The sequence below is a fragment of the Primulina tabacum genome, chromosome 17 (genome assembly GCF_025594145.1).
Source record: "Primulina tabacum isolate GXHZ01 chromosome 17, ASM2559414v2, whole genome shotgun sequence".
In the NCBI taxonomy this organism is placed as follows: domain Eukaryota; kingdom Viridiplantae; phylum Streptophyta; class Magnoliopsida; order Lamiales; family Gesneriaceae; genus Primulina; species Primulina tabacum.
This window is the reverse complement of record NC_134566.1, coordinates 33,563,404-33,589,699: the sequence shown is the minus strand read 5'-3', so window position 1 is coordinate 33,589,699 and position 26,296 is coordinate 33,563,404. Positions and strand designations below refer to the sequence as shown.

Sequence of the window (26,296 nt, the reverse complement as noted above, 5' to 3'; positions counted from 1 at the left end):
AGCTACCACTGTTGACATTAAGTTAATCAACACAAACTTATTAAAGTGTCGATACATGGTTTAACAAAAATAATAATAAAGCACATTCAAACTCAAAAAAGAATATTATACCCCTTCTATCAGCATTTTAGAAATCATTTAAATAATTTAACAAAATTTCACTAATATTAACAAGTAGTACATATTATTTAATCTTCATCTCGTAACGTGCTTCAAGAACCCTTTTATCACTCGTTTTCTCAAGGTTTTGCTCACACACTGAATCACTGATACCTTGCGCAACTTATTTGTTTTTTCTCCCAAATCCGATCGATCTATTACTTGGGAATTTCTTTCCATTCACAACACTCTAAAATCCGTCACCTTACACCTTTTACCACTCTGATCAAAGATTGTTGCAAATGCCTCGTCAAATTTAATTACAATGAATTGACTACCAAAAAGTAAATCAGGACACTGTCAAACTTGCCAACCTTTGAATCACGTTTTACCCTTGATGTGGTATCGTACGTAAACAAATAAAAACCTGCATCTTCAGGAAGTGCATCATCAACGAAAAAATTTATAAACTGTACAAAAGGCGGGGGAGGGGGGGGGGGGGGGATATAACTACACCTATGCTAGCAAGCTCAATACACCGCATCTGCTATCCACCAATAACCCACGTCCGTATATGAGTCCAAAATTTAAGATCACCTTTGTCAACAATAAGCAGCACAGGCTTTTAAGTTCACAAATCACGACATTCCAAGGCCGTCTCTTAGTCCTTGAAGGCATAGATTCAGTGCTTTCTGTACACCATCAGCAACCACTCTCAATCTTCCCTGATTACTATCCCCTGAGGAAGACCCAATCGATTCCACGGTTCTGGATATTCTCTGTCGACATTTATCCCATTCACCGACCTGCAACCAGCATGCACGGCCACCATGGCTTCCCTCCATGCCAAGAAAATTTACAGAAGGATTCTCACCGAAAGAATATCTCAATATAACAGAAACACAGTAGGGCAACCAAGCAGCACCACCTGCAGCATTTATGTGAGGTATGTGGGCATGATCAAGAACCACAGTCAAAGCAAAATCGACAGAGTTATGCGCCCTATCATAAATAATATTGCTTTTGGGTAAAGATGAATTTGCAGAGTTCATGTCCCTATTAAGTCCCAAATGATTCTCGAGACACAGCTCGATTCGAGATTTTTGAGCAGGGGATACATCAGCTCCTTGCCCTTGAGCCAATCCTTTCTTCCATGCAATGAGTTTCAGAAATTCTCTCAAAACTGATATTGGTAGAGTCAAAAGAGTAATGAATGAAGCTACCCGAGAAGCATCATATGGCTCCGATGCAACACGACGACTAAAGTAGTCGCATATCTCCCCTATTTCAGATTGAGTTAATTCCTCTTGCACAGTGACAGAGTTCGGCTGCTGTTGTTGAGAATGATGAAACCGTTTGACACTGATGACTTGGAGGAGGAGTTGAACTCTATGGACACTGACGGCAAACACATAACCTCTGCAAAAATATTATCAATCCAGAAACCTCTTCAAGAATTCAAATTTTATTTAACCAACACTGAAAATAAACTTTATAATGCTTCAGCCTTCAGGTAACATTTTCTTCTCTGTTAACTTTTGTGCGTTGAGTGGGTGTCATTATCTGACAAATAAATACATAGGTAGCACAGAGATTAACCCCTAAAACATATCGTTTAAGATCAAACCTTGGGTTACCTATGGGAATGAAAATACTTGGATTACTCGCAAGAGCTAAAAGGAATAGGTGGCAAACCAATTAATGGTTTCCCAAAACTAATGTGTCAACTACCAGCAACATCAGATGATGTTAAATGTATTTTCAACAGAATGAAGAAAAACTACATCATACAAGTTGAGCATTTTATTCAAAAATATGCTCCCCAAAACAAGAAGCTTCTGATTGCATTTGACATAAAAGAAATTTTTACAGTTCAATTGTTCAAGTGTAGTATGTACAGTTGGAAAGACACAATATTTAACTTGTCATCTTACCCAACAAAGAAGCGTAGGGCTGGTTGTTCCTGGTCCAAATTCAACAATGCACCTTCATTATCTTTCAAAATTGACCCGAGGATCTCTTTCAGAAGGTCTGGTAACTGTGCAAACAGCCACAGGACTCCAAGATACTTGAGAATACCCCTAAGAACTTTTTTAAGTGCCACAAGTGGAACCCATCCACCACCATAGCCTCCATCATCACCAAGTCCAATTATTGCAGTATTCAGCTCTCCTCTAACATGAGCAGGTACACCAGAACCAGGTGACCTACGTAAAGGGTTAACCACAGATAAATTTGATTGTCCCGGAAGAGCGTTTCCAATGCGGTTCAGAGCAGCTATTGCATTTCCTGTTCGAGAAATTGTAGCAGTATTTGTGAGATTGGTCCTGTTTGCAGGGGAAGCTGGAAGCTGCGGACCAGAAATGGGATGCGGATTTTTTGAATTTAAAATCCCAAGTGCCTGTTGAGCACCAGGGAAATTAGAATCTATGCCATTCAGTTCCTGAGCAACATGCTCCATGATAAAAGGTCGAAACTGGGGACATGGAAGTGATCCTCCAACAGGTTGGCCAACTTTTGGAGGTGTAGCTGGCTGCAACCAGACCTGATCTCCTGCAAAACACCGCATATCAACTGAAATTTTTTTACGATATATGATCCTGATCCAGTATGGGCCTCGCAAAACAACGGAAACATCAATAGGTAAAAGCGAACTAGGAACAATGCCAGGACCACCTCTCCCAGCAGCAGCTGCTGCAGCAGCAGCCAACATGGCAGCAGCATGGCTGTTTTGAGTGCCAACAGGACCTGATGGTGTGGGTACACCAGGATTACTCCCAAGCCCAGGTGAGGATTGATTTGTATTTATGTTAGAACTGCTATGCAGACCCTGAGAAGGCGCATAACCACTTTGCTTTGAAGAAGTAGATGGTGAAACAGAGGGAACCCCAGAAACTGGAGCAGCTCGTGCAGGCCTCGTAGCAGCAGCAAGAGCATTTAATGGTCCAGCAGTGAGCCGAATGCAATCCAAAAGAGAGGCAACTTCCCCACCATTTACAAAATCTTCTAGAAACTGTGGAAAAATAAAGTTAATTAGCATTGTTCAGAAATTAAGGCCAAACAAACTGATATATTAGATATGTTGACATGGATTAAATATGACAGAGCGAACAAAATGATCAAGCATTTCAGAAAGCCTCAAAAGTTTCGTTAACTTAGCATCTGAGCAAACGGGTTATATTTAAAGAAACATTTACATCGGTCCCAATATCACATGCGGACCTGTCAAAGCTCTGAATAACGACTAATTATATTCACAGAGACAAAAATGCTAGCAATTGCAAAAATGCCCTCAAGAATATTTCATCTTCTCTAGTTTCTATTACAAGGCACACCAGATAAGAACATCAAGCACTCGATCTGTCTTTTGTCCAAGCATGCACATAGTAAAAAAATTTCTTCTTTTATGAAGTAACATCGAGCACTATGTTCTTTATGTTCATAAATTCATCTTCATTCCCTTTCCATTAGTCCTTGTACCTTCTCATCTTTAAATCATCCATTACATTTTCTTTCATGTGAACACAATCAGATTCATTCCTTTTTTTTATAAGCAACGATATTTGATCAGGATAAACTAGGATAAGTTTTAAAAAAGGGACAAGATATCCGCAAGTACGTAAAAGATAAAAGACACTCTGATCATATCATCAGCAAATAAAATTCAAATCCCTGACCAAATCTGAAATCGATAAATGCTTAAAATCTGAATGCTTACTAGTCCAAATTCCAGCCCTAAATCTGATATTTTCCCAACATTCGTCAATTGACTCTGCTATATTGTCGAATATCGTTCTATTTCGCTCGAACCAGATGGACCAAATGATACAATGGATCCAAATTCCAAAAAGTATTACCTCTCTTGCCAAGATCACAATCAATATTTAAAACAAACATAACACGCACTGATCGCGGAGCAACCCACACGAAACCCAATTCATTCAGAGCTTTAGACAAGGTACAACCCGTGAAGGAATAGTGCAGAAGTATGTGATCTTGAGTCTCCTCTTCATCCCGGTAAAGGGCACACCAATTCGGACAGAGTACACAATGAGGCCATCTATTTTGAACATATCACTAGTCGGCAATTTTTCCAGAGCCACAGTCCACAAGAATACTTGAACTTTATGTGGGATCGGTATTTTCCAAATAGATTGAAAGCAAGGGAAATGAAGAAAGTTATTGATTGGGAAGAAAGATTCATAGAACAATTTAACATAGAAAGAACCTGAAGAATCCCCTACCCAAACCGTAAAGCCCACATCCAACTTAACTCATTATTGTTATATCATTTTTGGATAAAATAATTGCAGGAATTGGGTTTCGAATGGACCTTTTCAAGAAAGGCGCATGACATGTTTCTTTTGGAGCTAGGTTTACTTACCGGGAGGACAACTAGGAGTTTCTAGTATTTTGTAGTTCATTGCCTATTTTGGTCAATTTGGTTGGAGCGGAACAAAGAATTTTCACATATCTAGCCGAGTCTAGGGATGAGGTCTAGGAGAAGATTAAATTCAGAGTCGCGAGTTGGCTGACAAAGTAGCCAGAGTTTAAAAACCTTTTTATCTCAGACGTAGTGGGGGATTGGAAATTTCTAAGCTCTTGACAAAAGTGTAGTAGTTTTCTTTCTTTGCGGTTTGTTTACGGATTTCTCGTCCGCTTTTTTGTACTTTGTTCTCTTATTCTAATAAAATTTTAGTTTACATAAAAAAAAATTATTGTTATCGTATTTTTAGTAAGTCATTCTAACCGACAGAAAGAGTCTTTCTGTTCAGTGGCTTGTTTTATTTGTAAAATACCTGTTACTAAGAGTTTCAGTAGGCAGTGTTAAGTCCTACTGAATTGGCTGTTTACAAAAACTGCAAGTACCAAAGTTTTTTAGTGAATACTTTTTGGAAACAGAAAAATGGGAGACGTAAAAGATTTTTATACTTCAAACTTCCAGAAACAATTAATGGGTTTTTATTGTTACTGCTATAATTGTTCACGGGGTGGCGGTAGCCTCCCTTATTATATATTAATTGGCTACTAATTTTTTTTTTTATCAGAAACTATCATTTCATTATAATAATTATAATTTAGGTTACAAAGCAAGTGGATGAGTGATCCACAATCCACCTCATTAAATAAAGACTACAAATCTTCATAAGCAAATAAAACACCAATCCCTAACTAGCTCGGATAAAAGAAAATGCTGAAACATGGTATGGTAAGTGTCCATCTCGGTACTCTGAATCTGATCTTCTCCCATAAATCCTCCCAAGAGTGCTTCCGAAAAATCTCTTCTCCCATCCATCATGAAAACACCAAAAAGATGTTTGGCTAAACTTATATTAAAGAGATTATAAGCTCAATATCTTTTAAGTGGTTTTAAGAGTTTATAAGTTGTGGCGTCTTATTTTAAAAATAAGTGACAAATTTATTTAAACAACTTAAAGATGACAACGTGTTTGGTATTATAAGATCTTTTTAATATCATAATTACCAAAAATATGCATAACATGATAATAAAACAGTTAGTTCTTTTTTGACATTTAAAGCATTTTTTATCCGTGTAAAGTTTTAAAATATTATCATAAATATCAAACATTTTTTTGAAATAAACAATTTATATTACCTTTACTTTGTTATAACTATTAAAAACTATTTGTTATGAATTATTTTACTAGAGTAACTAATATAGTTATATAATCTTAAGTAATTGTCATAATTATATCTATCATTAATAAGTGACAAGTCATAATCTTAAATAACAATTATTCTTAACAAACACATTGAACAGAAGTCAACAAATGCTCAAACCTTTCGATAATAATTTGCTTTGTTATCATAAAAAAAGGACACAACAGAGAATAAAAAGAGACGATTTCAAAGAAAGAAAGAATAGAAGGAGACGACGGAAGTGATATAGAGGCAGAGGTGCAGAGATGGAGGTTTACTTTCTTCTACCAGTGAGAGAATTTTTTACTAACATAATTTGAGGAGGTTATATCTGGGATAATCTAAAATTTTTAGGGATATTTTGGTCTTTGTGGGGTATTAAAATAAGATCTTATGAAATAAGTTGGGATGACCCAACTTTTTCTAAATACAGCTTATAAATTGTTTGGCAGAGCTTCAAATACCCTCTAAGAAACCTTCAAAATTGAAGGTTATAATAAAGATCAACCCAAACAATTTAAAATTAATACCCAGTTGAAATTTTAGTTCAACGTATTACTTGGTCAACAACACTGAGTGTGTGTCTGAAAGACACGTTTAAAAACAAATATCCAATATCACCACACTACAGCCTTCGAAAAGTCTCGACTTAAAAAAGAACTCTCAACAACACTGCTGTCATTTACTTTTCTTACTCCTATTCAGTTCCATTACTTTGTCATTGACTTAAGGTATGTAATTTCTATTGGGTCTCCATACTTTAGAGAGTCCAAGAAAACAAAAAGACAGTGAAAGACCAACAATTGCACTACCTTGTGCTTATTTTACAGCCAGTAGGACCCTCAAATCTGGTAACAGTTAATTCTGGCAGTATACGAAAACATTGAAATATACAGGCATTACAGAAGAAAAAGAAAGACAGCAGGTAAAAGTAAAATTACATGCCATCCAACAAAATAGAAACAAACCTTAGTATGAGGCCAATGTTGATCAGGAGATACATGCATCGTGCAGCCTTCTTTGTTAGACTCCCATTCCACAACAAATCGAGCAAGGACGCCAGATCCAAAACTAAACCACAAACTCATTGGTCCAACGGCTTCGATCCTAAATGCTCTTCTTGTCATGTCTGAAAACTTGTCAGAACCCTCCATTAAAATTTTCATTCCAGAAGGAGCTTTGCCTTCTATGCTTGTAATGCTCTCATCAAATTTCTCATCAGTCCTTGCACCCAGTAATTTTCGCATTCCAAGGGAAAATTTTTTAGCATTTGATAGCCTTTGTATATCAGCAACCAACTTCTTAACACTATCAGGCTCTACAGAATTGTAACTCAACACTACACCTTCTGAATCATAACGAATGTGAGAATCCACATCAGATGTATTAGCAATTCGAACGCCATAACCCCATGTAGTATTATTACTGCCTCGTTGAAGCTCCCACAAATTTTTAAAGTGTGGGTCAATAATTTTGACATCCCAATACAAGCTTCCAGGTTTACCTAGCCGCAAGCATATGCATTGCCAAGTGTCACCTCTGGCAAATGGCAGGCGAAACCATAAGTTTGAGAATGCGCTCCCCAGACCTAAGTTTGAGGATGCGCTCCTCAAACCCACTTCTTCAACATAGGGGGCGTCCAAAGCATCCATCTGACTGGTCAATCGGGCATGTTTTATGCATAGTGAGCAATGCCTGACTATATAAAGGAGAATTGATACATAAACACTAGGGGGTGCATTGCCTTTATGTGCTTCCGCTATAAGATTTGCAAAACTGTATCCTTCAGTTTTACAGGGATGGACACATGATATGAGAGGCTTTCTTCGAGGCAACTGGGGATGAGATAGCCCGATGGTTTTCCTTCTCTTGTTAGACCCTTCAAGATACTGAAGTGAGGGTAAGGATTGCATCATAGCTGATATAGTACGCTTTCTACGTGTTTTCTCATGTCGAGGAACGGATTGCTGATTTGAGTTTGCAAGTACAGCGGACTCCACAATTGAAGCTGAGAAATAAGAAGCATTTATATAACCTGATGTAAAATTCAATCATACCACTGAGTAAAGCAAAAGAAGAAAAAAGTAAAACAAAGTAAGAATCTTACATACTGGAGAAGCAACCCATGAGTTGGATCCAGAAACTAAAAAGTTTTCAGAAATTTTGTGCTCATTAGATTCGAAACTTGATACAGAAACTGAATGGAAAGAATGCCGAGGTGGAGATAAAATGCGAGCTGACCGGTGTCCAGAGACAGTCACCTGGTCCTCATCCAGGGAAAAACCACCCAAGCCACAAGAGTGCGGAGACCTGAGAGCAGGTAAATCCTGATCAGACTTCGAGACTGGTAATTTCTTCACAACCTGGCTTCTTCCCAAATTTGTACTCATTAAATTTATTGAACCAGACTGCATAGAGTTCTTAAAATTGGTAGCACTGGTTTGTGCAATTGATGCTCCTTCCCAGTTAGGAGAGGATATTGCATCTTTAATACCGTGAGGGTTTTTAATACCCGATAACAAATGGGATGCTGGAGGTAGACCAAATGTCGAATAAGAGCCTTGTCCATTTGACCCTTTTTCAAGCTCAAAAACCTCATCAACAATAGAGGAGAAAGTTATCGGATGATTGGACCTAAGCATGGAGCCTTCCAACGTAGAAGCGGAAAGAAGACCATGTTCAGCAGTACCATTGTCATTAACATCATTCTCAATGAGGCTCAAATTGAGATCATCAAAACACATGTTCATCCGACTGACATCCAAACTTTTAACACGAGTAACATCGTTCATGTCATCAAATACCTCAGTTTTCCCAGTAGAATCCAACTGCGCTTCTATTAACTTGAGACAAGGTTTGAATTCCTTGTCAAGTTGCATTAACAAGAAGTAAGAGCTACCACATTCTGGGAATCCCATGAATAATGAATTCGAACCATCCAATATACTGCTAGGCAATTTCACAGAATTAAAACCATGTTCAAATACCTACAAGAAGGAATCAACATGCTAATTAGCCATATTACAAAATCTATTAATAAACTCTCCAAAACACATTCCTGACCTTCTAAAATACCAAACAGTGAAAGGGCCATCTATGTGATTGCTTCCCCTTTCATTTTGCAGCATAATATATCTAGAACAATGGTTATGTAAGGCCCAAGGTGCAATAAGACGCACAGGTTTCCCGAGCTCTCGGTGGAAGACGAGACGTGCTCCTTATTTTTTTTTATTTTTTTTTTGATCAGAAACTATGATTTAATATATTATAAAAGGTTGTTACAACTTAAGTGGACGAGACGTGCTCCTTATCAAACTAAGGCGCACAATAAATGATTTTTACAATGTACATATGTGAAGTTCTACTAAAATGTTGCATAATAATAAAATTATATTTTGCAGAGTATTAAAAAATAATGTAGGAGGATTTTGAGTGATTTTGAAATGGGGATTGAGTGTTTAGGCTGATACCAATGTTGACATAATCTCATGCAAAGAACTAGGGGCATGAAGTTGGGGAAGGTGAACAGACTCTTTGATCTTACAAAGAAATTGGAATTTTATTGTTGCAAAGAAGAAAGAATGTCAGCGCACATTAGGGTTATGAAATTAACATTTAAAGAATAGTGGGCTTGGGGTGATTGGGCAAATTCAGTATAGGCTGCTCTTTTGAACCAGAATTCAGAAGCAACCAGTATGGACTCCATGAAGAGCTCAATATGCACATAAGGCGCAAAATATGCCTTTGTCAAAGGGATGTGCCTATGCACGCCTTTTACAAGGACTGCGCCCGAGGGTTCTCCTAGGCACATGGGCCACATCTGGTTTCACCTAGCGCGTAGACAACCAAAAATGCAGCCTTTGATAACTACGTCTTAAAGCATAATAGATGGTGTAAATGATGAATACAGTACATTAGCCATCAATAAGAGGAAACCATGAAGTAAGACAACTGTGAAGAAATGACAACCTCCAGAATCAGAGGTATGTGGTACATAACAAAGGAATAGTCACGAGACAACAGGTTCTTTAAAAAGTAAAGGGAATACATATCCAGTCACAGTAGAAATAGAGAAGTTTGGCAACTTCCTGACAAGTGATTTGAAGTTCCATATTGCACGGCTAATGTAGAAAAGGAAAAGATTTTTAAAAAGGAAAGTTTAATAAATACCTCAAGGCCCAAAAACCTGCCGATGCATGCAAATAAGTGTAATATACTACTGCTTCTCAAGTTGATAAAAGTTTTTGCTGCAGTCATACTTCCCTGGTTCAATGCTTCTTCACACTCTATTAAAGCCTTTGGTGATATAATATTTTTTGATGAGTGAAGAAGAATGCGACCATTTCTGCAAGCAAAAGGGTAGAACACGAGCCTTAATTTTTATCAAGGAAAACACCACCAAAACCGTATCAATCAGATTGAATAAATTAGTAGTCCTTCTAAGGTTGTTTACATCACCTAGGGAAAAACACTGATAAGGGTGCTGAATAATAAATATTTAATTATTATCAATTAATTTAAAATTAGATAGGAAATCGATATTTGTTTGTATTTGAATTCTTAGGATTAGGATAACTAGTATCTAATTTATCCCTTAGATTAGGAGATTTATTTTGAGTAGAGTTCTATATAGTACAGTGTACTTTCCTTCATTTTCAATTAATTCAATGAAACATTCAGCGTTCTCAATAATTCTTCTTTCCTAAAACTACATGATATCAGAGACGGGAGAAACTCCATGACCAAAAATGGCATGGATTCACTGTCCACTTCTTCCAATTCTGAGACTACATCTTCAGTGGTACCCATCACACCAGCAGGGGCTGAAACCTCTTCCATCCCAATAACCAACCACAAATTAAACGGAGAAAAGCTTCCTACAATGGTCACAATCCATCCTCATGTTCATTCGAGGAAAAGGGAAAGAGGACTTCATCTCTGACACAACGACGTGTCTTGAATCAACCAATCCGATTTTTAAGGCCTGGAACTCCGAGAATAATATGATTATGTCGGGGTTAATCAACTCAATGACGACAGAAATCGGTGAAAATTTCCTCTTATATCATACAGCGAGGGAGATATGCGATGTTGCTCGTGACACTTATTCCTCCAAAGAAAACACTTTAGAGCTATTCGGAATTGAAAGCAACCTCCAAGATCTTCGACAATGGGATTCCACTGTCACGGCTTACTTCACCACCCTTACTCGACACTAGCAGCAACTCGACCTGTTTGAAGTCTACCAGTGGAAATGCACAAACGATGAAAAACATTAAGTTTTTAAATTTTTATTGGGTCTTCATAGCACGCTAGATGGCGTGCGTGGTCAAATTTTGGGGACAAACCACCGTCCACTCTCTGTGCAGTGTTCTCGGCGGTCCGCCATGAAGAAAGCCGTAGGAAATTAATGTTGGGATCTCAACCACCTATTTCCTTTGCGAACACATCAGCCCTTCTGCCCATAAGGCATCGTTTCCGCATGTTGATAACTCTGATATTGTACAGTCTTCACAGCCTTTTAACGAAAACAGGAAATTCAAGCAAGGACGCTCTTTGTGTACAAAATGCCGAAAGCCTAACCACGCCCTGGACACTTGTTGGAAAATCCATGGGAAACCCGTGATGGGAATCCGGCTCAAGAAAGGAGAGCAAATGCTGTTGTAACCGAAAATCAATCCCTTGATCCCCAACCTTTCACTAAAGAGCAGCTTGACATACTCCAGAAACCGTTCAACCAAACTAATTTAGCACCAACCTCTTCACTTGTTGGGAATGTGGTACATCGAGGTAATTCTTCGTTTGCCTTAATTACACAGCATGAATTATCAAACAGTTGGATTGTTGACCCTGGTGCCTCTGACCACATGGTTGGAAATTTGGAATTTGTCACCCATTTCAGTCCTTGTAAGGATTCACGTATAGTACGCATTGCAAATGGTACATGCTCAACAAATGGCTGGTTATGGTTCATTTCAATTAACTAGGATATTTCTCTACAATCTGTTTTGTTTGTGTCAGATTTTAATTGTTATCTCTCATCAATGAATAAACTCAAACGCGACCTCGAATGAACGACCAAATTCCTTGTCGATTCTTGTGTTTTACAGAAATTTGCATCGGGAAAGATGATTGGCAGTGTTGACCTTTGTGCCGGATTGTATCTCCTGAAGATGAATGTTCCCAAGAGAAACCTGAGCAATAATCTTTCCACACCTATAATCTCTTATTCTATTTCGACCTTGAATTCAAATAAGGATAGTGATATTTTGTTATGGCACTATCATCTAAGGCATCCGAATTTTTTCCCTTGGCAAATTATTTCTATTTTGTTCAATAATAAGAATATAATCCTTTACAGTGTGATATTTGCCAATTGTTCAAGCTTCACGTTTCACTTTCACGCCACAACATTACAAACCATCAAAACATAGTGATATTTGGTGCCCATCCAATGTGACAAATATTAATGAAACACGTTGGTTCATATTTTTTGTCGATTATCACACGCGTCTATCTTGGGCTTTTCTAATGCAAGTTAAATCAGAAACTTCCCATATTTTCAAAAAATTCCACACCATGATTCAAACTCCATTCTATACCAAAATTAAGATTTTACTAACAGATAAAGCACGTGATTATTTCAATTCAGTTTTGAGAGTAAACATGCAATCCCAAGGGATTATTCACCAAAGTTGTTGTGTTGATACACCCCAACAAAAAGGTGCAAGGAACACCGTAATCTCTTGGAAGTTGCCCGATCCTTGTTCGCAAAAAAGGTTCCTAAGTGCCATTGGGGGATGTCATTCTCACAACCACTTATCTCATCAATTGAATTACCTCACGAGTCCTAAATTTCAAGATCCCTATCCAAACATTCCTTAAATGTTTCCCCAACTCACACCTAGTTCATGATATCCCACTCAAGTGTTTGGATGCCCCTTATTCATTCACATCCATTCCCAAAACCGCAACAAACTTGAGTCTCGTGTTGTCAAATGCATCTTCCTTGGGTAATCTCAAAACCAGAAAGATTATAAATGTGATTCCCCCACCTTAAAAAAGTTGTACTTGTACACATCCATGGATGCCACATTCTTTGAAAATTATACCTTTACCCCAATTCTTCGCTTCAGGGGGAGAAGTTCAATGTAGAATCGCAAAATTGGGATTCCATATGTTTGCACAAAATTTGGATGTTGAGGGCGTGTCAAGTGCTAAAAGCACCAACTTGAATGAAAATAATAAAATCTAACTTTAACTATGAATTCTAAATTCGAACGTTAGTTCTAATCTCCTAAACTAACATGCCCTAAAAACAATCTACCGACCACAGGGGCACGTCATCCAAATTCAGAGGAGGAGCAAAGCTCAAAAGAAAAAAGTTCGAGTTTGTTTGTCGTACGAACATTTGAAGGCACATAATGAATCAGTTTATTCGAGAGAGGGAGAAGCTCCAAAAACTACATTCATCGAGGAAGGCATAGAGACACAAGATGGAGATGACGGAAAATGGGAGGACCAACTAAAAAAAGGGGTAACGAACGATCTTTCAGACGAAGGTTGCGAATCCAGTGAAGTTGAGAGTCATATTTCACTAACTTCAGACAAATCGACACAGAAATCACTGGAACTCGAAGATTTGGGGGACTTTTTTGAATCATCTCCGAGTAAGGTTTGCAATGTACCCGATCCTTCTTATCTTGATCAATCTTCTTTCTATTCTCTTCCTTTGTCGGTCACAACTGTGGGGTTCGTGGGAGGGGTAGAGAATAGGGGTGGGTGGGGAGTAAACCGGTGGTTGAGGAGTCGGGGATGTCGGGGAACAACTTTTAGCCTCACCATGGGACGGAAGAAAAAAGAGGAAATGTGGGCCTGGAGATGCTGATGGATGAGTGGGCAGCTGAAAATGAGTGTTTAGTTAAGATGGGTGTAGAGAAAGTGGCGTTCTCGAATGGTAAAGAAGACACGAAAGATGGTAGAGAGGGATAAGTTTCGGTACAGATAGATTCTAAGGATGGCTAAAGTGAATCGATGAATGTTTTTTCATGGAACATTAGGGGTTGAGGTTCAACTAGGCGTAGGGGATTGATGCATGCCGTCCTTGTCAAAGAAAGGCCAGATTTAGTTGTGTTGCAGAAAATCAAAAGAGAGGTGGTGGATAGGAGTTTTATTGCAAGTGTATGGAAATCACGGTTTGTGGAGTGGGTTAGTGTACCTGCAGCTGGTCGGTCAGGGGGAATTTTGATTATGTGGGATTCAAGGGTGATTTCGGTAAAGGATAACTTGATTGGGGAATTTTCGGTTTCAGTTCATATTCAAAAGGATGACAACAAAGATTGGTGGTTTACTGCGGTCTATGGTCCACGTAAACCAAGAGCGAGAAATAACTTCTGGGATGAATTGGCCGGATTGAGGGTTTTATGTGGAGATATATGGGTGTTTGGGGGGAGATTTTAATGTTGTAAGATCATTAAGCGAGAAAATGAATAGTCGATCACATACTTAAAGCATGCTTTGTTTTGATACATTGATACAGGAATTGGAGTTGTGCGACCACCTTTATTGAATGGAAAGTTCACATGGTCGAATTTAAGAGACTCACCCATATGCTGCATATTAGACAGATTCTTGTTCACGGTGGGATGGACTGAATTTTATCCATTTTATAGACAAACAACCTTACCAAGAATCACCTTGGATCATTTTCCAGTGGTCTTGGATTTGGAAAAAAGCAAGTGGGGACCTATGCTTTTTAGGTTCGAGAATGTGTGGTTGAGGAACAAAAGCTTTAAAAAATTGGTCCTATCGTGGTGGAATAAGGAGCAGATACAAGGATGGGAGGGATGGAATGAAGAGGTTTATGGAATGGTGGAGATGAAATCAGCAGAGTTAAGAGGTGAAATTAGCAGAGTTAAGAATTAGAGAGTGAAAATCGGGGATCGGAAGAAGTATCTAATGAAAGGAAAGAAGCCAAATGGTTGTTAGAAGAGTTATTATGTCGAAAGAATCAAAACAATAATAAAAAAAGTAAGGTCAAAAAGATTAAAGATGGGGATCACAACACAAAATTTTTTCACTCGCTTTTAAATCAACGGAGGAGTAAAGCTACCATTAACAGATTGGAAAAAGATGACGGATCGGTTATGAGCGATGAGGATGAAATTGTCTCCATTATTTTGACATTCTTTAAGGAGTTGTATAGTTCGTCAGACTCGAGAAGTTGGGGCATTGAAGGAGTGGAGTGGTGCCCCATTGATGGAGAATTGAGTCGAGAGTTAGAAAAACAGTTCTCGGAAGAGGAGGTCAAGAAAGAAGTTTTTCAGTGTGATGGTTGTAAGAGCCCGGGGGCCGACGGCTTTACTTTGGCATTTTTTCAAGAGTGTTGGGATAAAGTCAAAGGTGATTTAATGAAGGTTTTCGATTAGTTCTTTCAGAGCGTAATTATAAATAATGTTACCAACGAAACATATATATGTTTGATACGAAAGAAAAATGAATCGATCAAAGTGAAAGATTTCAGACCGATTAGCCTCACAATAAGTTTGTACAAGATAATAGCAAAAGTTTTAACAGCAAGGATTAAGAATGTGATAGAAGATACAATATCCGAATCTCAGAATGCTTTCGTTGAGGGAGGACAAATACTCGATTGTGGTCTTATAGCGAATGAACTACTTGAAGAAGGAAGGGGAAAGAAGAAGAAAGGATGGGTATTGAAGGTGGATTTCGAAAAGGCTTGTGACAATGTGAATTGGGATTTTTTGGATTTTGTTTTGATGAAAAAGGGGTTTGGAGGGAAATGGAGAATATGGATCAAATGATGTGTGTCAAATGTATCATTTTCTGATATGATTAACGGGAGGCCAAGGGGTAAATTTAAGGTGTATAAAGGGCTTAGACAAGGAGATCTGTTGTCTCCTTTTTTGTTCAATTTGGTAGTGGACGGGTTGGGAAGATTGATAGATAAAGCCAAGGAAGGGAATTTTATAAGGGGTATCGAGGTTGTAGAGACAGGATAGAGATATCTCATATTTAGTTTGCAGACGATACACTTTCTTTGTGAGGAATGAGGACCATATCAGATTTCTGGTGCAAGTTGTGCGATCTTTTTGCGAAATGTCTTGATTAAAAATCAATTGGGAGAAGAGTGCTTTGTTGGGTATCCACTGTGAACAAGAAGAAGTTGAACTGTTAGCACAACAAATTGGATATTGTAAGGAGATGCGGTCTATTAAGTATTTGGGAGTGCCTTTAGGTAGAAATCCGTTACAAGCTTCGTTATGGGACCCCATTGTGTCTAAGATGTCAAAAAAATTGGCAAGTTGGAAAAAAGCTTTTTTGTCAAGAGGGGGAAGATTAACCTTGATAACATCGGTTTTAAATGCAATCCCGATATATTACTTGCCTCTTTTTAGGGTGCCTAAAGGTATAGCCGAAGTGATGGAGAAAATTTCAAGGAATTTTTTATGGGACGGAGCGGATGGAGATGTGTGTAGTCACTTGGTTGCGTGGGAACATGTGTGCAAACCTAAGAAACAAGGCGTATTGGGTGTTGGGAATATTATTTTGAGAAACATGGCTATGTTGGGGAGATGGTGGTGGAGATTTTATGAGGAAAATGGGACGTTGTGGAAGATCATTGTAAGTAAATATGTGTTACAAGAGAATGGGTGGGATGCGGGTTTAGCAAGAAACGTGACGTTCAGGTGCCACATGGAAGTTTATTTCCCGACTATACCCGATTTTTCAGCAGCTAGTTTGGATTAAGGTGAGAGCAGGTAACAAGGCTAGATTTTGGGAAGACAAGTGGTGGGGGATTTATTTTAAAAGATTTAAAAGAACTTTTCCCGGCATTATTTCAGTTATCAGCGGTTCACAATTTGCCTATATCACACTTTGTTCAATTTGACAATTCCACGTCTTCTCAATCATGGGATTTTCATTTTAGAAGGGCTGCGAGAGATGAGCTTTTTCATTTGTCCGAGTTATTAGGTGTGTTAGAGAGGACTAGGTTGGTTGAAGGGGTAGAATCGTAGATGATTATCGTGTGTGGAGTGGGGATTCTTCTGGTATTTTCTCAGTCAAATCTTTCTTTGAGTATTTTTTCCCCTCAGTCGCTCCCCCGTATTTCCTCTTTTCCATGTTATTTGGAAGGTTCCGATTCCGAAAAAGAAACAGGTATTCTCGTGGACAACGATTTAGGGTAAGCTGCCGACCTCGGAGATGATGCAAAAAAGGTGGCCCTCAATTGCTATGTGCCCAAATTGGTGTGTGTTGTGCAGAAATGAAAAGGAAACTCAGGATCATATGCTCATCCATTGCCCGTTCACGATCGGATTGTGGACTAGACTTTGCAAGAACTGGGACTGGTTTGGGTGATGCCTAAGTCAACGAAGGATTTATTCGCTATGGACCTAGGATAACTAACTGGTACGAGGAGAAGAATTTGTTGGCAAGTGGTGGTTCAAGGCACATGCTGGAGAGTATGGTTGGAAAGAAATCAAAGAATTTTTGAAGATAAGGAAAACACTAGAGAACAGTGCTGGGATAAAGTCAAGATCAAATATGCTACATGGATCGACACTCATGATGAACGTCTCGATCTTAGATATTTTGCAAGATTGGGCTTATGTATATCATTGATATAACATTGGTATTATGTAACTGTTGAAAGTGGACCACTAGTCCACTGAAGTACTTATTTCGGATCATATTATTAATAAAATATCGGTTCTCATATAAAAAAAATTGGAAAATGATGAAATAAATCCCAACATAATTCTGAATAAAAAAACAGCAGGAATTCACCAAATTCTACAAATTATAATAAACTTGACGAAAGAAACTAGAATGAAGATGCTGGAAAACTAAAAATCCTAAAAAAACTCTAGGAGAACATAAAATATGAAGATTGAAATTTGCAGAGTTTTTGCAGATTTGTCTTTTGAATGTCTGTGTATTTTGTTGTTCTGCCGATGAATTCTTTTTCTTCCAAGTTATAGGCAGTTTCCCCACTCTTCCCATGATCCACGATCTTGCCCACGATTTTGTCGACATTCTTCTCCAGCTTGGCCGACTTAATCAAACTGATGGACATCTTGTTTTTCTCTGTTAATTTAAATAATTGGGCTTGGGCAATTAATTGAGCCCAATTTAATTTTTGGTGCAAACACCATCACACCATATCTCGAGCCAGCCGTACTCCATACTGAAGCAGAAACGATGCCTAATCTCGTGACCAAAGTACGTTGGCATCGCACTCAACACTAATGCTATCAATGTTAGACAACCCACCTTGATAGGAACGCTTTTTCCAACTTGCTAGTTTCTTAGACATCTTGGAAACCACGGGTTCCCAAAAATCAAGGTCCTAGGCAACGGTGCCCCCGAGATATTTAATTGGCCACTTCTCTTTTACCCAATCTCTGAATCCAAAACTTCGATCTCTACTTCCGAACAATTTAATCCCAACAGAACGTTTTTTCCAAGTTAATCTTCAATCTCGATTTCTGACTCAAAAAGTTGAGTATCTCCACCAAACCACGCAAATGCCCCTTAGATTGGACAAAAAACAAAGTGTCATCCGCAAATTGGATGTGAGAGATCTCTATTTATCTCTCCCAACTTCCAACCTCCTTACTTCATTCACAACCTTAGCCCTGTCTACCAATCGCCCAATCCATCGATCACATGATTAAAAAAGAAAGGGGATAATGGCTCCCTTGCCTAAGACCTCGCTCTCCTTTTATTTTGCTCTGTGGCCTTCCGTTAATATTAATATTAATAAAAACCAAAAAAGAGACATTTGATACATAACCCTAAATCCACTTTCTCCATCCATCACCAAATCTTTTCTTTTGAAGCACGAAGTCCAAAAATCTCCCGTCTATGTTATCATATGTCTTTTCCAAATCAACTCTAAGCACACACCCTTTCATCTTTTTCCGTCTACATTCCTCTAATATTTCATCCGCGATAAGACAACAGTATAGAATCTGTCAAGCTTGAATAAATGCACATTGATTTTCCTCTATTGCATCGCTCAATTGTTTCTTCAACCTGTTAGTTAAGACTTTAGCCAAGATCTTATACATGCTCGTTATCACAGTAATTTGTCTAAAGTCTTTAACCTTGACCGCATCTTGTTTCTTGGGATCAAACAAATGTAAGTTTCATTGGCAATACCGTTAACAATGCCTCCTTCGAAGAATTCGGCAAACACCTTCATTAAATCCTCTTCGACCATATCACAACAGTTTTGATAGAAAGCCAAGGTAATCTCGTCCGGCCCTGGAGCTTTCGATCTATCGATTTCAGACACTGTTTTTTTAATATTGTCCTCAGAAAACAGGATCTTCAACTCATCTGCTTCCAGCCTATCTAAAGGCTACCTACACTCCAACCCGTCGAACCACCCCCCATCACCATCTGATTTCTTAAAAAGATTCATGTAAAAACAAATAATGGTCTCTTCAATATGGCTCTCCTCCATATCCACAAACTCATCCCCCAATTCCACTTTATCTATCACGATCTATTCCTTCGATTATTCAGTAAGACATGAAAAAATTGGAATTCTAATTCCCTTCCCTCAACCATCTCACTTTAGATTTTTGACTTTCCATTTGTAACCTTCTAAATGATATTACTTCCAATTCACACCTCACCCCCTTCTTTCGTCATTAAGAAAATCAGACCAATTTACCCCGCCTCTATATCATCCAACTGTTTAATTTTGTTTACCAACTCCGTGTATTTCACACCCACGTCTCCAAAGACCTCTTTATTCCATTTGGAAACCTCAACTTTTAATCCTTTGAATTCTTGGGATTAGGATGACTAGAATCTGATTTATACCTTGGATTAAGAGATTTAGTTTGTTTAGTGTTCTATAAAGTACAGTGTATTTTCCTTCATTTTCAATCAATTCAATGAAACATTCAGCGTTGTTCTTTTCTAAGACTACAAAGGGCATGCTCAACAGCGAAAATAGGAATGAAGACCGATATGAATCATAAAGACCATAAACATCTTTAATTACTCCAACACACTCGCAAACCAAACTTCAAATCCAAATGACATATTTTCTACTGTAGAAAGACAATAATCCAACTTTCAGGCATTAAGATACGTAGGAATGTATAAGTTGATTGTTCTAGATGAAGTCTCTATTCAGCAGTAAGGCTCTTCAAATTGTGGCTCCATGATGTTCAGCCAATGAAAAGATACTACTCTCCATTAGTGATTGATTCAATCAACAGCTCATATAATGGCATAGAACATATTGCAGTGCAAAAAGCACTAGACATCAAAAGACATGAGAGAAGTAAGAACTGAATCCAAAGTTGTGGTGGTGTGACAAGGATCAATAGCTTGAAATCGAATGATCAACTCAAGATATTTTTTATTGGAATAAACTTTCTATGTTGTAACCAGAATAATAAACCTGAAAAGATTACTTTACTGACTGCACATGACGATAAAAATTTAGAAGCACCTCCGAGGAATTTCTTCAGAATCCTACAGCTCAGATACCATGTAGAAGTGGAGAACACAGGAGAAGTGTATATAATTCATTTGTTTTTTATTGACTCAAAAAAGTGAATGATACAAGTCTTCAGATTGGAAGGTGAAGTAGTGAACTTCAGGTTAAAAGAAAATTGGAATTCGCCGCAATTAACAAATTCTTAACAACGTCCAACTTAATCACAATTATTGATAGCTTATGAATATATTAATATAATTAGTTGTAAAATAACCAACCAAGAATTGAATTAAACTCCAAACCAAGCCAAACACAACAAGAAAATCTCTATCACAGTAAATTACATCTCTATCACAGTAAATTATAAATTAACTGGAAAAATGCACCGAAAAGGACAACATAAGATTACAGTCTGTAAGAAATTAACATCTAAAATTCTAAGAAGAAAATATCACATGGCAAAGATGTTTGGTTAAGAATGTTCTAAAAGAGAAAAGTTCACATATAATGATATAACTTCGAGGGCAGAAATACAAAACCTTATATTTATTCCAAGAGTGAAATATGAAGAACCATAAGCACGCACACGAAGAACTTCTGTGCCATCATGCATTCGCATATCAGACGCTTTATTTTGCTGTCAACAAAAGACAAAATCATGTTCCAGTATTCATAACGGTAAAGATATGTCAGATACACAAAATCAATAACACAGCAAACAGAAAAACAGGAACGTCGCCATAAATGAAAATTTTCTGCCCGAATTCGACGTGATAGAGCACACACACACACAAAATACGCGAGAGGAAACTCACATGATCTTTAATAGATGACAATAAGTAAATTGGCTATTGTTCAAAACACACAAATCAATATTTTTAAAATACATAATACATGTATGAGCTATCAAACAAGAGAACTTATATTAAAACTAATAGATTTGTCGAGCAACTTATGCACTAACCAGATATATCACATAAATGTGCTGAAAACCAGTGACACTAAGATAAGATAGGTTCAACAGTTTAAACATCAGCTCATTCTGTTCCTTTAAATGGCAGGAATTTATCACTTCAACAATAATGGTCCTTCGGTCATAATTAATTCCAAACATACGAGTCCTATTGCATGCAAAAAAGTGATTATAAAAACATTGACAACTCAACTTATTATACAGATATATTTCGATCAGAAAATATTTTGCTTGTAAAAAAATAAAGGAAGAAAAAAATATATTACCTTTTCATAGTTGATTTGATTTTTATTCACATGATATTGAAGTTGGACATCCCCTGGAGTTTGATTGATCCCGTTATCCTTATCTAGTTCCTTAAATATCTCAAGCAAACGAGTGTATATATTACAGTCAATAGCTCTAAGCAGCAACATCTCAACATCAATGCAACTTTGATCAAGAGAAAAATCTGCCTCCTTGCCAGTTAGAGGATCAATCACAAATACACTATGCAGACACTTTATCTGCAAATCAGGACCAGGTTCGATTTTGAAGAATGGGCATGTTCCAGTATCAGATGTTCCAGGGTTTTTATCAGGATCTAACCAGTATATAACTTTCAAGCCAGGAGTGCGTAAAACAGACGAATCAGCTTCTCCATCAAAATTAATCTGAGAGGAGGTGGCACTCCCTCCCTGTCCAAAAGTGCCATCAGATATGAGCTCAAAGCGAATTGCATCTTTCCATCGGCCTTGCCGAAGTGCTTGCACTTGCCTTATAACAGTGTCCATAACAAGAGTAAGACAGAGCTCATGAAGAATCGAATATAACGTCAAGAATGGATTTTCTGTTGCAGCCATTCTGCGTTCCAAATCAGCTCCAAGGGCATGCCGTCGTGATTCTTCCAGCTTCACAACCCCACTTCTCTCGCCAACAAGAAACTCCAAATGTAAAATCCTCCACATTGACAAGTGCCCCCGATAACCAAGCGTTACAAGGACTTTAAATTCACCATCAACACAAAACAAGGCAACACCATCAGAGACCTTAACTTTAGTAATTTCTTTAGGAACTGAAATCTCTAACAACTTAGACCGGACAAGCATATCAAGCTTCTTCAATACTGGAGCTTGCTGATCCTCGTTCAATGTGCTCTGAGTACCCATATCTTCTACACATTTTGGTAAACGCTGATAAGTTCCACTGAGAAGAACCTCAGTGGCAGAGGGTATATCATAAATTGGAGCACGAGCTTGTTGAAGCCCCTCATGCATGAAAAACAGTGAATCAGCAGCTTGAGTGAAGCAAGTATCATGACTTGATAGAGTTGATGCAAGTTGTTGACAATATTGTATCAAAGGAATCTGAATTGAACAGAAGGAACAAATACATGAAAAGTTTTTTCAAGATACCTTTGAACTGATCGAAAAGAAAAAGATCGGTAAGCAAATTTACATTTTAAAAAAGGCATGGCAATTCAAGAATGTGTCACAAGAAGAGTCCGGAGAACCTAAGATCAGATGACCATATAGCACTGCTAGTAAAGAGTGGTCACCACTAACTAAGGATTTTATTTTTAATTGCTCAAGTTTCATATCAGTAAAAGAATAAGTGGACTTCAAGCAAAAAAGATGTAAAGGTTACGAACCGAGTGAGCACAATCCCAAGAAAAATCAGGTACTTCGATATAAGTGCACCTTGTGTAGCCACCAAAGTCTCCTTGGTGTGTTACATATAAAATTCTAAAAATAGCCACAACTTTTATGTCTTTGGCCAAAAAGGCATCCCTTATGTATGTTTCCATCATTGTGGGACTTATCCATTTCAACAACTCCCTTGCCTTGCTTTAAGATTAATATAATTTCTCCATCTCCTAATTCCAAATTGATAATTAGAAGGAATTTTTAATAACAACTGGTTTAATTAATCTCATTTTCTTTTATTTTATTTTTATCAGTGTCAGTTATCTATTTCTCTATCAATTCAATATTAAATATATTTACATCAATCATATTCAGTAATTTAAGCCACTTGGCACTAACCTGTTTTGAACAGGATATCTTGCCACGTAGTAGTCTTGAGCTTGGAATTTATTATCGCCCGAGTTTTGTTCGAATTTCGACGTGCTCTTTGATTATTCGTAAAGCTAATTAAAGAAAAATATTCATATTTAGAATCCAATTTTTTTTCCTAATAGTAAAAAAGATCTTTTCCTTTTATAATTATAATATTTTATGTGCAGCAAAATTGCTCATGAATTTCTTCAAAGGTCAACCCACCTAAAAGTTTTTTGTTACCATTATTACTTGCCTGCAGTTTGCTAACTTCTTTTACTTTTACCAAGGCGATTCTTCACCTTTATTCATAAGAGCAAGTTGCGAGTGGCGACGTGAAGCGAAGCCCCGTGGCTACAAGGCGCTACGCACATTGCACTTCGAGATAATGAGCGCTATCATCGCTATCAATGTGATAGCGTTCGAGGCGATAGCGTCGCTATAGGAAAAGAAAACTGTAGGACATTTTTTAAAAAATAATGCACAATTTTTAGGCCCATTTTGCACAATTAGTCCCATTTTGCACAATTTTTAGGCTCAATAATATATGAAATCAACGCTGCTTATCCTCTTCTAATTCAATCTTCTCGACTTCTCCCAACCAACCCATACGTAGACCCTACAATTCTCCACTACTTCTCTTTTACTGCTCGTGGCTCGCCAGACATCGGGCTGTCGGCCGCCAGACTTACCTCACATCGCCGCTGGTAATATTCTGATCTCTGTTCTTTTTTTCCTTCTGATTTTGGTTTTTTCGGCATGGGCTTAGGTTTTTGGTATTTAAACTGAATATTTTAATTTTTATTAGTTTATATTATTCTTAATCTTTAATTTAGTGAGTTGGATTTGTTTGAAGAAATTTCATTCTGATCGTTACATATAATATGGATCTTTTACTATTCTTCTCCGAAGAACCTTTCATGAAACTTTTTTGTATAGCTCATATTTTTTCTTATATGAAAGAAAAACCTGAGTTTCTAATTATATAGTCTTTAATGCTAATTATTTGTTCTGATTTTTCAGCAAAAGTAGCTCATATGATGTGTTAACCATTTGCAAACTGGTTTTACAGAGCTCGTAACATGTTGCCTTATCGATTGTGCATCTGAGAAAAATTCAGATGGGAATCTTGAATTCAGCTTTAAACTTGAATGATTTCAGCAAATTAAGATGAAATTCAGTGTGAACAGGTATGAATCACGATTGATGAATTGTATTGTTTTTCTTATACATTGAGGAAATCTATGCGACCGCTACATATACGCGGGCCTCAAAGGCGAACACATCTACCCCTACAGGAAGCTCGAAGGCGACCACATCTAAATCTAGAAGGAAAAGGCTAATAGGAACATCTACTACACTTAATCTTGTAGATGATGAGGATGAATTCGACTTTGATGAACAAAGTGAAGAAGAGAATGATGCCGAGCGTTATGCAATTTCCAATGAAGAAGATGGTTTCAATCTTGATGAAGATAAAAGATGAATTTTATATTATGTTTTTCTAGTTTTAGAATTGAGGTTTTATATGCTTTGAACTTTTATATTTGTTATTTAAGCATGAACGGTTGAATTGATGTTAGTATATGCTATATATTTATATATTTGTGGCGCTTTAATTTCAAATAGTTCTCGCTACGCTATTCGCTATAGCCAAGGGAAAACTTTGCACTACGCGCGATTGACAACTATGAGAGCAAGTCATCAAATGTTTCAAATCATATACTCACTATATTCTAAAGCACGTCCCTTCTTCAATTATACAAGTGCCCAAGACCAAGACTGCCCATTTCTCAGAGTGTTGTTCTTAGAGGTTAAAGGGACAGTGAACAGCTAGTTGTTTTACAGCAATTGACATCCAAAGTGCAAACACAAATCAAGTTAACACCCACAGAAGAAAAACTTCATGGATGTCGGACGCCAAAGACTATTCAAAACTCAACAATCTAAGTAACATAGGTATGAGTCAGAAGCATCCCTTATTTTTTTCGTTTGAACTTATCGTACATGTTCATGAATTTGAATTCTTAACCTGAAAAGCTAAATATAGAATCTAAAGATGTATCATTAACTACTAGAACCAAAATCTAGCATACCATGTCTGACCAACATACTTGATATATAGAATTAAAAAAAAAAAACTCCACTTTCAACTGGAGTTCACATAAATAACTAATCTTTACAGAACAGAATAAAATGCAATTTTAAAGGAAAAAATAAAAAAAGAACATCAAACCTACTAGAACATCCAGTCCACGAATTCAGTTACAATTTATTTTAAAAAAATTGATTATCTTCAACACGAACGCATAAAAAACCCATAAAGAACTGAGACTGTGAGAACCACCTGTTGGCACCACTTGGAGAGGACATTGAGACGAAGCAATCGCTGCTGCGTTTTAACGATGTATTTGAGGATCATTATCTTCTTCTCGGAGTCAGAGAGCTCCGAGGATTTAGATTTATCCACCAATTCCTTCAGCGACGTGTACGAATCCTCGGCAGCGCGTCCAACCAACGAGGCGAAATTTACTGTCTCTTGCCCTATCTCCGCCATGATTTATTTCTCTATGAACCTCAATTAACTTCAACTAACTGGTCAAATCATTTTCCCATCGGAGCACACAGTTAGGGTTTTTCCAGGTTGTGAAATGGGAACGTCGGTGACGTTTGCCAGTTTTTATTCTATTTCCGTGAGCAAGAAAAAGCCACTAAGTCATATATCAAAATTAGGGAAATTTGGGGAAAAGGGAATGTATTACGAAGTATTTAAAAAAAGGATCGATAAGTCAATTTATTTAAATGTTTTTGTATTTTAAGTGTTAATACATAATTAAATTTGATTACATATATACATTTACTTTAAACACGTAATTAATTCTCATCAGTCGACTCAACCTAAATCCTCTCCGTCGATCCTCTTTTCATTTCTTTTCCGACTACAATTCTCAACAAAAATCGATGCAATGGCTAATAATAATCTGATAATATTAATGTTTATTTCGATTCATTGTTTATTTTCGTTAGTCGATCGACTGA

General features: G+C 37.5%; 1 protein-coding gene across 2 annotated transcripts; it reads right to left on the bottom strand.

The window, feature by feature from the left end:
- Positions 1 to 392: 392 nt before the first annotated feature.
- On the bottom strand, positions 393 to 25,965 carry LOC142531216 (mediator of RNA polymerase II transcription subunit 14-like). 2 transcript variants are annotated; one of them, XM_075637300.1, is made up of 9 exons: positions 25,605 to 25,965; positions 21,488 to 22,567; positions 21,213 to 21,296; positions 20,788 to 20,885; positions 9,931 to 10,105; positions 7,868 to 8,747; positions 6,729 to 7,768; positions 2,034 to 3,112; positions 393 to 1,518 (listed from the first exon to the last, which is right to left on the bottom strand). In XM_075637300.1, exons 1-9 carry the CDS (start codon positions 25,812 to 25,814, stop codon positions 738 to 740), a joined length of 5,427 nt encoding a protein of 1,808 aa, XP_075493415.1. In that variant the 5' UTR covers positions 25,815 to 25,965; the 3' UTR covers positions 393 to 737. The 2 variants fall into 2 exon arrangements, with proteins under 2 accessions (XP_075493415.1, XP_075493416.1); XM_075637301.1 differs by lacking the exon at positions 21,213 to 21,296.
- Between the last annotated feature and the right edge of the window lie 331 nt (positions 25,966 to 26,296).